We start from the raw sequence: 12,513 nt of genomic DNA, 5'->3' as shown, positions 1-12,513 counted from the left end.
GCTAGGCTGACGCCAAGGCACTCGCTCTAGCCTGGGCAACAAAGTGAGACTCTGTCTAAAAAAAAAAAAAAAAAAGACAAAACAAAACAAAAAAAAAAACCTCTACCCTAGACAGAGTCACAACCTAGTGAAGGGGGTGGGGGAGGCAAAGCATTCCATAAGTGCTGACACAGAGCAGTGTGACATGAATGACAATCCCGTCCCTATTCCACATGTAGTCATGTTCCTCCAGCACATGTGTCTGTGTGCCCAGCACTGTTCATGGTGCTGAAGATAGAATAGTGAAGAAGACAGGCTTGGTCCCAGCCTGGTTTTTGTTTTTTTAATTTTTTTTAGAGTTTGAAGTGAAGCATTCAATGGATATTCATGGATATCCAGGGATACCATTTCATCTATGAATCATTTTCTGCTTAGAAAAATTCTTAAAATCCCCCATTACTACTCATATGCCTCTGGGAAGGTGATTTAACCTCTATGTCTCAGTTTGCTCATCTAGAAAATAAAGATAATAAAATAGTGACCTCATAGAGTTGTTTTGTGACACTCGAGATTATCCATGTAGTGCTTAGAATAGTAGGTCTAGCTAATGTACGTACCCAAGGATAGTTGACTGTCATTATTTAGGATTCTGGGATTCTTACTTTCCTATTTAGAACCAGGAAAGTCTCGGGAGGAGGAAACTCTCTTATCTATCCTCCAGCTGAAGCCTCTACTCACCAGGCTTCTGCCTCTGAGGCAGACAAGCCTGGGTTGGAAAACTCAGAATGGCAGCATGACCTGGCCTCTTTTGCCATCTTCCTAGGCCCTAAGCCTACTTACTCTTGTAAGTAGGTCCTGTTCCTCATCCTACATATTTGAAACACACCCACCTCTCACGATAAATATAACTTTCGGCTATAAAAGAAAATTGAAAGGATTTTTGCCATTTTACTTTTGAAAATTTTTGGCCATGAGTAATTTATTCAATTTACGATCGGCTGTGATTTCTCACCAATCTTGGTGCCTACTGGAGAAATCTTGTGCGGTGAGAAGACTCCAACCTACAAATTGTTATCAAATGCCATGAAATTTTTATGACAACCAAATTCAACAGTTAATGAAGTTGACATAATGTTACGCTTTGCATTTAATTAAATATTTACTGATTTCAATGGTTGCAGTTTTCTTCTTTGTGTTGTGGAGCTAGTTATACAATTTTTAGGCCTCAAACATTTTGTAAGCCCCTAAAAGCCACAGAGACCCCCATCACTATGCCGATAATGCCGAATGAGTCAAACCACTCAGAGGCAGGGCCCATGCAAATTTCTTGAGGGATGAAACATCAGAGCTGGAAGAAGAGGAGGTTGCAGCCATGTTTTGTAGGACTAGGCCTGGATGTTGTCTCAGCAACAGAACAGGGCTACAGAGCAGCCAGCCATTTCCGGGGCTTTGAAAAGGAACCTGGAGTGTTCTGGAAGCAAAGCTGTGACTCCTTGGCTTCTCTCTCCTGGCAACACCGTCAGCAATCCCTGCCATTTCCCAGGAGGTTTTATCCCTTAGTATAGCTTCATTCCTTGCCCACATGTGAGGAGGTAGTTAAGAGCTTGGGCAGGGGCTGGTGGCATGCTTGAATCTGAATTCCCACTCTGCCACTTCCTAATGTGTGGTTTTGCACATGCTTAACTTCTGGCATTTCTTCATCTGCAAAGTGGTAAAAACAATAGACAAGTTTTGGGTAGAGGGAAGGTTCAAATAGAGAAGTGCATGTAAAGTTCTCAGCACAGTGCCTGGATCATGGGATGTCCTCAGTAAAAGAAACATTATAATTATTGTTATTTAGCTGTTATTACTGACCACCTTGTAACGTAAAATGGCAGCCCATGAGGTCTCCATTTAAGGTTAGGGGGAAGGAAGGTCAAAGTTGACAGAGGAAAAGAATATGGCTTGGCAGTGGGGGTCCAGTAAGGTAGCATCAAAGTCAGAATCCACTTGGCCTTCTGCCTCCTGCTGGGGTCTTTCTTCTAGACCGAAGTCATGAAAGACGCGCCAAGGATTCCTAGACAGGCTCTTTATGGGATCCCTCTCAACTGGAAGTTTGGTGCTCAGCCCTTCCTTCCATAACTTCCATACTGCGATATTGGTCACCAAAATGCATTTGTCTGAAACCTCTGCTAGCTTACTGCTGAGATGATTTTAGGCAGCTTTCAGATTAAAAAGTACAAAATACAGCATTGCAGAATAAAGCAAGAATGGACTCCATGTAAAGAAAGCAGAAAAAGTTGCTGCTTTCGGGCACCTGAATTGGTCAGATCGCATGGAGGTAATAAGGTAATAAAACTGGGTATCCCTATTTGTCAGCTAAAGCAAAAATGGAAACACATCGGGTGGCAGAGTTTTTATTTTCTGACAGCAGAAAATACACATCTTCATCTGCAGAGACAAAATGTTTCCTGGAAATAACCCCAAGCATGAATTTATCATGAGTCCTTGTATAAAGGACACTGAATGACATAGTGGGCAATATATTCAATTCTGTTTTCATAAAAGACAGAAATGTTGTTAAGTTGGTCAGTTTCTCACATCAGGGTTCTCTGAAGACAGCATAACATTAAATCATAACTCAGTAAAGGCATTTCTTTAAGAAACTCAGATAATGAGGTCCAGGAGAGACATCTTTGGGTCCATTCCACAAATATTACTGAGCAAATATTACCCATCCATCCATCCATCCATCCATCCATCCATCCATCCATCCATCCTTCCATTGCCCCAGAAAAGATTCCCTGAATGTCTACCATTTACCAGGCACTCTGAATGGCACTGGCCAATATTGCTTGTGAGAGCTGACACCTGGACTAAGTTTTGAAGGGCAAATAGGGAAAGGCCAGATACAGAAGGAGGAGAATGTTCCAGGCAGAGAGAGTAGCACAAGGACCTGGTGGAGGGAATGAGAAAGGATGGCTCATGGCAGGAGAAAGTATAAGGGTTCAGGGGCAGGGGAACCTGAGGCCAGAGGGGCAGCAGGGGCAGATGATGGAGGCTACTGTGGGGAGGGTCTAGCAAGGAGCTTGGATTTCACCCTGTAGACGATGGGGAAATGTCCATGAACACAGGGAGCTGTGAAATCAGGTTAGTGTTTTTAAAAGGTGGCAGAAAGGAAGATACAGCAAATGGGGCAAGAGCAGAGGTGGGCACTGCTACTCAGCTGGTGAGGACCCTGGTTAGGTTCTGGGAGTAGTTAGAAGGCAGAATCCAGAGGGCTCAGTGATGGCCTGGATGTGGGGGCCGAGTGAGAGGGGAGTCCAGGGTGACCCCGCAGGTTTCTGGTTTGAGACCTAGGTGGATGTGGAAACCATTTCGTGAGCTGGGGAGCTGAGCAGAGGCAGACCATGGTGGAGAGCTGGGAGTGGGTGAGTTCAGGTCTGAGCAGGCTGGGGCTAGGGTCCCAGGAGACATCCAAGAGGAGAGAATGCCAGACACAATACAGTCACTGGGGCCTCAGGAAACCAGAGAAGGTTTCTGCCCTAGGAGCTGGCTGTCCAGCAGGGGAGACAAATGAGACCACTGGGTCACAGAACAGAGGTCGATTTCCCTCTTCCTCTGGTGCCCTGGGCTGCTGTGAGTGCTGCAGATTTCATGCTGTGACTACCTCCCACTCTGTGCTTTTTTCCTGGAAAGTGCCACCTCTCACCTGCCCCTCTCCCTTGGCTGAGCTGGGAGCTCTTCTTGTTGTTTCCCTCACACCCTGTATCTTCCTGGAGTAATCGATCATGCTCTGCTGTTTAACTCTCTTCTCAATAAGCCTTCAACTCCCGAGTGCAGGGGCTGTGTGTAACGTCCAATCCTTCTTTATATGTGTTCCCTCAGCACCTAGCACCGAGACTGACATGCAGATCAGTGTTTGTGGCTGAACAAATGAATTATCGTGTGAGGAATAAGCAAATTACTGCACAGGATACTATAGGAAAAATGGGGAGTGCGTACAAGGGTATTGGAATAAATAGGAAATTTATTGGAAAATAAATTTATTGGAAAATAGGAAGTGCGTACAAGGGTATTGCTAGCTGCTGTGACAAACCCCACAGTTTCAGTGGCTTAACACTGGTAAAGATAATTTCCCATCTAACAGCCTGATGCCGGTGTTCCTGGTTAGTGGTCCCTTTCTTCCACATGGTAATTGGAGACCTAGGCTTTTTTCATCTTGTGGCTCTGCCATTCCCTGGGGACCCAAATGGTCTGTATCCAGCCAGCAGATGGGGGGGGGGCAAGAGTCGAGGAATGTTATGGGGTAAGTCTTGAAGTGATACACATCACTCCTGCTTGCATTCCGTTGGCTAGAATCCTGTCTCATGACTGCACCCAACTGCGAAGGGGACTGGGAAATCTAGTGCTGGCTGGGCAGCCACTTCTCAGTGACAACTCAGCACTATTGGCTAAGTCACTCTTTGGGGTAGAGAGAGGCAGCCTGTGCATTGTAGGATGTTGGCAGCATCCCTGGCCTCTACCCCATAGACGCTAGTAGCACCTTCCAGTTGCAACAACTAAAAATGTCTGCAGATACTGCCAAATGTCCCCTGGGGGGGAAATCACCCTCAGTTGAGAATCTCTATACTGCAGAAGGGAAAGTAGACATTTTTGAGGTCCAGCTAGCCGTCCATGTTGAAAGGGCTGTCTAACCCAGCAGAGGGTATGAGTAGGGGGCATTTAGGAAAGGCTACATGGGGGAGGTGACGCTTGAGCTGAGTGATGAGTAGGAATTAGAGGAGAGAGGGAATGGTACTGCAGACAGAGGAAAACAGCGTGAGTAAAGGCATGTAGGCACGATAGCATCACTGATCACGGGAGTGAACTTCAAGTAGAGATGACAGCCTGGAATAGCCCTTTTCCTGCGGATTATGGTCTCTGACACATGAAGGAAAAATTTGACCTCTGGCGTTTTGTCCCTGGTGTGAGCTCTGTTCCTTTCCTTGCTTCACAAATGGAGAATTTTCTTTAAGAGTGTCAGAATTTGGTGGCCCCAGCATGTGGCAACACTGGAAGAAGAGCCCAGGCTGTGGGCCCCTCCTCACTTTTCCCTCCTAGAGGTCACCTCGGTTCCTTTCTGAGCTTTTCCATCAGGAACCCCTTCTGTCACCATTCCTGGGGCATCATTTCCCTGCCATCTATCTCTACAGCGACAGCCTTGTCCTTCAGAAATGCTTGCTTCTTTCTACCTGGTCATGCTCATGATTTAAGAATCCCCACCCCAGCTCAGGGCCTGGGCTTTCCCTCAGAGCCTGCCTGGGCCCTTCTCTGCTCCCCTCCCTGCCCTGCTGTCTCCACTTCTGCCCTCACTGTTGCTAGAGCCCCCCATTGACTCACCCTCTCTCCCGGGAAACCTCTTTGATCCTTTTCTCAGGTCAGAATGAAAACTTCCAGGCATCTAGTCTACAGTTCCTACTTGACTGAGGCCGAGTTCTCTGGAGCTTCAGGGCTTGTTTTCTTTCTAAAACAAACTCTGATCTTATCTGGACATTAGGCTTATCTTGGCGAGTCACTAGACTGCATTGGGCTTTTTTGCAATGTGATATTGTAAAGACACCTCAACCCAGGCTGTCTGTTGAAGGGGCAGGCAGGGAGCCAGCCCTGGGGGCTGTGCTGGGAGCCCCACTCTCCTAGGCTGGGTGGGGTAGGGCTATTACTATCTCTTTGACTCCTGCCTCTCTATTGCCCTGCAAATGTTTCCTAGGTCCCCATCCCTGCCTTTGCCCACAACTCTCCCGGCTTAGACTATTGCAGTAGTCTTCCAAGTGGTGCCCCTTCCCTTCTTGTCTATTTCCCACAGAGAAGCCAGACATCTGCCAGGACATGTCACTTGGCTTTTCGTTCCTAGAAATGAAAATCCACCTGTTGTATTCAGAGCTGCTTACCTTTCTAGATACTGCTGCTAAAGCAACCATGCCATGTACAGTTTTTTTTTATTTTATTATTATTATTTTGAGATAGAGTGTCAGGGCTAGAGTGCAGTGGCACAATCATAGCTCACAGCAATGTCCAACTCCTGGGCTCACACCATCCTCCTGCCTCAGCCTCCCAATGAGCTGAACTACAGGTGTGCACACCCACACCAGGCTAATTTTTCTATTTTATTGTAGAGTTGAGATCTTGCTATGTTGCTCAGGTTCCTCTTGAATTCCTGGCCTCAAGGGATCCTCCTATCTCTGCCTCCCACAGTGCTATAATTATAGGTGCCCCTCCCCATGCCTGCCCATACAGTCTTAACAGACTATGGTTGTTTACATACATGTTCTAACTGCCATGTATCCGGGCTCTCTCTCTTCCCTCCACCTGAAAAGTCATTCCTTTTGTATGCGCTGAATTGTGTTCCCCTCAAAGTCATATGTTTAAATCTTAACCCCCAGTACCTCAGAAAGTGAGCTTATTTGGAGACTGGGTCTTTAAAGAGGAAATTCAGTTAAAATGAGGTCATTAGCATGAGCTGGTGTCCTTACAAGAAGAGGAAATTGACACAGATGCGTACCATGGGAAGAGCTTGTGAAGACACAGGGAGAAGACAGCTATCTACAAGCCAAGAAGAAAAGCCTCAGAAAGAACCAACCCTACCAGCACCTTGATTTTGGACTTCTAGCCTCCAGAACAGCGAGGAAATAAATTTCCGTTGTTTAAGCCACAGTCTATGGTACTTTGTTGTGGACTAGCAGCAGCCCTAGCAAATCAATACACCTTCTATTTCCCACTGCCCAAGAATAAAATCCAAACTCCTCATCTTCCCTTGAGCCCCTGTATGATCTGGCCTCTCCCCTCCCCTCACCTCTCCCAGGTGCCTCCCGTTGCTCACCTTGATACAGCCCCACCCCCTTTCTCCAGGTCCCCTTCCTTTTCTACAGCCTTCTCTGTACCCAAAGCCCCTTCCCCAACTCTTGGCATAACTAACTGCCTTGCTTGATGTCAGATCACATCTTCAAGGTTACCATCTCAGACAGGCCTTCCTGGACCATCTCTTTAAATACACCCTGTATTCTTTCTCCTAGCACCATGCACTTTCCGTTCATGGCATCCTTTAACTAGTAAGTTTATGAATATTTGTTTACTTACTGCCTGGCTTCATCAAGTCAGAGACTGTTCACTAGGTGTCTACTCCTTATCAAGCATAACAGCCAGACACGTGATGATGCTCAATAAATATCTGTTGAGTAAATGAATCTTCACCTTGTTAAAATCTTTATCTGGACCTCAGGGGCCAGCCAAAATCCTGCTTCCCTCCTTATATTAGCCTTCCAATCCCCCAAGTTCAAGAAAAGCTCACCGTCTTAATAGGGCTCTATGTAGCACGCCCCTTATTCAGTCATGGTGATTATGGCTGTCTGGCTGCATCAGTTATGTGTGGGCTTCTGCCCTGTGTCCTCCCGAAGCGGGACCGCACACTGTGCCTCTCTCATCGCCCACAGCACAGCCTCGCTCAGGGCCCGGAGCTCGGGAGGCGCTCAGCAAATGCATGTGGACCCAAATAGATCAGAGAGAGGCAGGATCCGTGCAGGATGTGAGTAACTGGGCCGACCACAGGGATAAAAAGGGTGCCCCTACCTCCATAGCCCCCAGGGAGAAGGATGACAAACGTTCCTATGGCCAGGGAAGCTTTTGGGGTAAACTTCATCTGCTGGTTGCAGCCACAGAGACAAGTTCTGGGGATGAGAAGATGAGGGAAAATCCATTGGTTTGGAGGCCCAGAACTAGAGAGCAGCCAGACTGGCTTCTGCCCAGATGTGGGCTGCAGAGGAGGCCTGCGCATCTCTGCCAGATCCTTTCTCTGGAGGGGAACCCCACCTCCAAGAGATGGGGAGGGGCCGAAATTAGGAGACTAGGAGTCAGGAGCCCACCCCCAAGCAATGCCCAGCCAACCGCCCCCAAAGCCGCCACCCCTCCCAGCCTAGCCAGTCCCTCCCTCCTCTCCAGGGCTGGTGGGAAGGCTGAGCCCTCTCTTTCGGGGGCTGGGTTTGGACAATGGGACGGGAAAAGCCCCCTCCTCGCTGCCCCAGGGACATAAAGCAGGCCTTTCACTGAGGAGTTCTGGCTGCTTCGGTTGGTTCTTGGCACCCAGCTAGGCGGCGTCGGGAGGGGCGGGCCAGCAAGTGTGTGGGGGGTGGGGGTGGGGACGGGGCCGCCGATTCTGAGCAGGCTCGCCCTCCCCGGGCCACCGAGCTGGCTCCCCAGCTGTGGGGTGAGCTCATGCGGGGAAACCGGAACAACTTGGGGTGGGGGGAGGGAGGAAGACCCGCATCTAGGAGCTGCGAGAGCGTGGATCCCGGGAGCAAGTTTTTCTTGGGGAGTAAGGACAACCATCCAGTCCCCTGACCCTGCCCCCTCCTTCCAACCTGGGTCGCCAGCCCCAAAGCCCCTCGCTACGCCCTTCTCCGGAAATTTCCAGATCCCGCCGCCCGCCAGCCACTGCCGCCTTGGCCACACAGATGCCAGGTCTCCGGCTTGGCCAGAACGCGCTGCCCCCCCAGTCCTGAACCTCTGGCAAAGGGGGTGGGGGCGCCCATCGGCAGGTGCCTTTCAGCCGCTAGCGCCAGCATGGGCCTCCTCCCCGGCCTTGCCCCTCCCGGTCCACTCCAGCCTTTCCCCTCCCCGGAGCGTCTCTCCCCTCTCGCCGAGAGTTTGGCGTAGACAGCGAAGGAGCCATCGTGACTGGCGGAGGAGTCTAGGGTAGACGAGACAGGCTGCGACCGAGTCCGGTGGGGGAGGGGGCGGGGACCGACGCTGAGCCCTTGGAGCCGGGAGGCAGCGGCTACTGGGGAGAGGTGGGGACCGCTCACGCCACTGGGAGGAACTCGCCGGGTTTGGGGCCGTGGCTGGGAGGGGGAGGGGGAAAGGAAGAAGCTGGGTCCGGTTATTTAAATTCGAAGATAAATTGTACAAGTAACTCTTGCACCGTCTTTCCACAAGCTTCCCTCTTCACCCCCTCCATAACCCACCTCCTCCCTACCCCCCCCCCCCGCCCCCAACACAAGCATTCCTTCCTTCATCCCGATGTTTCGTGTTAGGGTAGGGATGGCACCGCACAGTGTCTAATGAACCGGTAACCCCTGGTACCACCCCACCTGCCCTCTAATTCTTAACCCTGACTCAGTCTACACAGACACACCTCTCTCCTGGGCTGGGGTAGGAGGCTATTGTGAATGAGGCTCTTAAGCATCGCCCCCGGCCCCAGATTGCAAGTTCAAAGCCACCACCCAAGATCAGCTAGTAAGAGCCACGACTTGGAGAACGCGTCCTTCTTTGGTTACCTTTCCCAGACAGAATTCCAATTTCCAAACGTGGAAGAGGCGTGTGTGTGTGTATGCCTGTGTGTGTGAGTGCGTGTGTCTATGTCACTGTGTGTGTGTGGAGGGTGTATTAATGGGGTATCTTATAAATGAAAACGGGAGGACTGAACTTAAAAGAAACTGGTCAATTGTAAAACAAACAGGAATAAACAACCCTTTAGATGTAATTTGTGGTTTATCTGGAGGTGGAGGTGGCGCTGAAGAGGAACCCCCACCCCCCAATATTTTTTCCTCGGCTGCGCCTCCCCCAGCATTTGGAGCGGCGGAGAAGCGGCTCCGGAGTGATTAATCCGGGGATAATTCACCCCCCGCCCCCCGGCGCGAACCCCGCGAAGCGGGATTGGAGCGAGTCATTTCCGAGAGCGCAGCGCGCCTCTCCCCGGCCGGGCGGACACTTGGTTCATTCCAGCCGCAGAAGCTCAGGGCTCCCGCGTACCGGGATTTTTTCCGAGCAGAAAAAAGCTCCAGAGCTCTCCTGACCTCCTTTCTCCTCGGCGGCGAGCGGAGCCTCTCCCTCGGCGCTGCCGGCCGCGCCATGCCGCGCTCGCGGGGACGGGAGCTGGGGCGCTGCGGCTGCCCCGCGGGGAGGGCTCGCGGCGGAGCCGGGATTTCGGCGCTCGTGCCGGGCGTGGGGAGCCGCTGGGGCCGCTCGCCGCCGCCAACGCCGCCGCCGCTGCTGCTGCTGCTGGGCTGGGGGCTGCTCAGCGCCTCGGCCGCCGCGGGTAAGTCCGGCCGCGCCGGGGAGCCGGCGGCGCCGCGCGCCCCACCCGAGCCGGAGCCCACCCTTCCTGACCGGCTCGCAGTCCCTTCCCCCGCCCCATCCCCGCCTTAACCCTCCACCTCCTCATCCTTGCCTCTGTCTTCCACCCCACCCTCAGCCACGTCCTCGCCCCCACCCACACCCTGATTGCTACCACCAACCCCAGCCGCAACTTGGCCCGATCCCGCCCGTGTGGGGGCCTGGGAGGCAGATATCCTCTCCCGGGGTTGCGGGGCACCTGGACTGTGGCTTCAGTTTCTCCAGCCTCCTAGCTCCCAAGGTGCCTGGCTTTTTCCGGATAAACTTTCCCGGAGCCGTACTCCCTAGGCTCCGGATTCTGCTAGGCACGCTAGTCCTGGGGGCCTGAGAGGAACGGCGCGCCCCCTCCCCATTTGCGCGTCCGCAAGGTCTGCCCTTCCCTGCCCCCGCCCATTTTTTCGCGGTGAAGCCCTTGCCCCCACCCGAGCCGCCCGGAGACTGCGGCCGCCGTCCCCCTCCCCAAACACCCCCCTCCCTCGGCAGTCGGAACTGGGAGGGGGTTCAGGTGGGCGCGCGCCTAGGGTGGGGGTCCCGCGCATTCTTTGCAGGAGGGCTCAGGTGGGGGCTGGAGGATGGTGAGCGACGGAGAGGAGGGGACAGGGGTTGTAGCCGGGGACGGGGGAGGGAGTGTCGCTGCTAGGCTCCGCGCCGCCACATTTCCCTTGGTTCTCACTCCGCGCCAAAGTGCCCTTTCCCGCGCCCTGCTGCAGCCGAGCGAGCGCCCGGGCTGCGGCTGCGGCGGCGGCGGCGCCGGCGGCGGGACCGGCTCGCCACGACCGAGTCCGGGAGGGGGCAGACCTGGCGGGTGCTGACAGTCCCGGAACTTCGCCAGTGTCTGGCTTTAGCTTGCAGCCTGCGAGGGAGGCACGCGAACCTTCGAGGGAACCCGGTACCCAGTGGAGGCCACTGGCCTCGCCTGATTCCCTCCCATTGAACCCACAGCACCAGCCCTAGCAACAACCCAGAAAGTTCCGTGTGCCCGGGTGGGGACGGGTCCAAACAGGGACGCATTTTTATTTAGCCCCAGAACTGACACCCACTGGTGGAGAAAACCCGAAACACCTGATGCCCAGGCCTGGACTCAGGGCACCTCCAGCCTGCAGCCGTGAGGGGTTTTTTTTTGTTGTTGTTATGGTTTGTTTTGGTTTTTTGGTTTTGTTTTTTAACCACCTACTGAACCCCTGAAGGCTTGGCCTCAGCCACCCCAGTGCCCCTTCTTGGAAAGTGCAGCCCTCCCCCGGCAAGCCCGTGAGTGGTGAGCTCTCTGGTCCACTCTGGCCTCCAGCATCTTGCGAGCCCCTTTCCGCAGACCGTGCCGCCTACCCCTCAGCCTCGAAATGTTGGGGTTCGCGGTCAGGGAGGGCGCCTTGAGCCAGCTCTGGCTCTCACATCCCTACTTGACCAGACTTTCTTAGGTTCTGCTAAGAGTCATAGCCACTGACACCCAGAGAGGGGCGCCCGCGGCGCGCGGGCCTGGGAGCTCTGGCCTCGCGCACACCCACACCCACTGGGAGGCTGTCCACACCGTCGCCGCTGGTCACCCAGACTTGCCACATGGGCGGTGGGAGGACCGCTGCTACTGGCTGTCAGGCCTCTTAGACGATTGTCCAGGTGAGGCCCCCAGTCTGGCTTAGCTGCCTGGAGAATCACTCTGGATCCGAGTGGATTATTTTTCTGGCTAGATTTGTCCTGCCCCTTGGCCATGTCGTGCCGCTGGGGAGAGGAAAAGGCCGACTCCCTGGCGCTTGCACCCTGCTCCGCGGTGCTGGAATCCTGCTCGATTCGCGCTGCAGGCTTTGGTCAGTGGAGAAGTTGGGGGCGGGGCGCAGTGTGAACGGTCTGGGAGGGAGTCGCCGCTCCCGGGCAGGCCCTGCTCCGTGCTCGCAGTGCGTTTCTTTTCAAACCTTTCCCGCATTTAGATGGGCCGTTTGGCCTTGCAGGCGGCAATGATTAGGAAATGGACTTGGTGAGGGAAGATGGGCAGGCTTTGGCACATTAGAGGGGGAAGCACATTTATTTAGTGTTCACGTCGCACTGTAGACTTTAAAAGACGCTCAGGACTGAACTGGCTCTCTCCTTTAGGTCAGCGATTACTGGATAAAATGAATAGAAGAATTTGGAAAAAGGGGAGACTTCTCATCTGCCTTTGCCCTCTTCCTTCCACACCTTCAGCCTGTGTCCTGCCCCCTCCCCCACGCCAGCCACCTTAGGGGCTCTCAGGGTTACCAGCTCTCCCTCTACCCATCCTCTGGTCTAATAACACATTGCCCCCAGGCCAATGTACAGGTTCATCTTTGACATAAAACAGGCCCAGGAACCTTCCGGGCCCTGCTGGCTTCTTTGAGCCACACACACGTCTCTGTGTGTCACAGTATACTCTCTCCAAAGGGGTCTTCAGCTCACTTTCTC

The 12,513-nt window shown here is 53.0% G+C and overlaps 1 protein-coding gene across 3 annotated transcripts in view; it reads left to right on the top strand.

Moving 5' to 3' along the window:
- The first annotated feature begins 9,646 nt into the window (after positions 1 to 9,646).
- CSMD2 (CUB and Sushi multiple domains 2) overlaps positions 9,647 to 12,513 on the top strand; it is a 570,274-nt gene continuing 567,407 nt past the window's right edge. For 2 of the 3 annotated variants that reach the window (XM_075996375.1, XM_075996373.1), the window contains exon 1: positions 9,647 to 10,027. In XM_075996375.1, coding sequence (XP_075852490.1) covers positions 9,841 to 10,027 — 187 coding nt within the window. In that variant the 5' untranslated portion in view covers positions 9,647 to 9,840. The remainder of the gene's footprint in view (positions 10,028 to 12,513) is intronic. The other variant, XM_075996374.1, reaches the window with a different exon arrangement.

This window comes from Microcebus murinus, chromosome 2, assembly GCF_040939455.1.
Source record: "Microcebus murinus isolate Inina chromosome 2, M.murinus_Inina_mat1.0, whole genome shotgun sequence".
Classification (NCBI taxonomy): domain Eukaryota; kingdom Metazoa; phylum Chordata; class Mammalia; order Primates; family Cheirogaleidae; genus Microcebus; species Microcebus murinus.
This window is presented reverse-complemented; position numbering and strand designations above follow the sequence as displayed.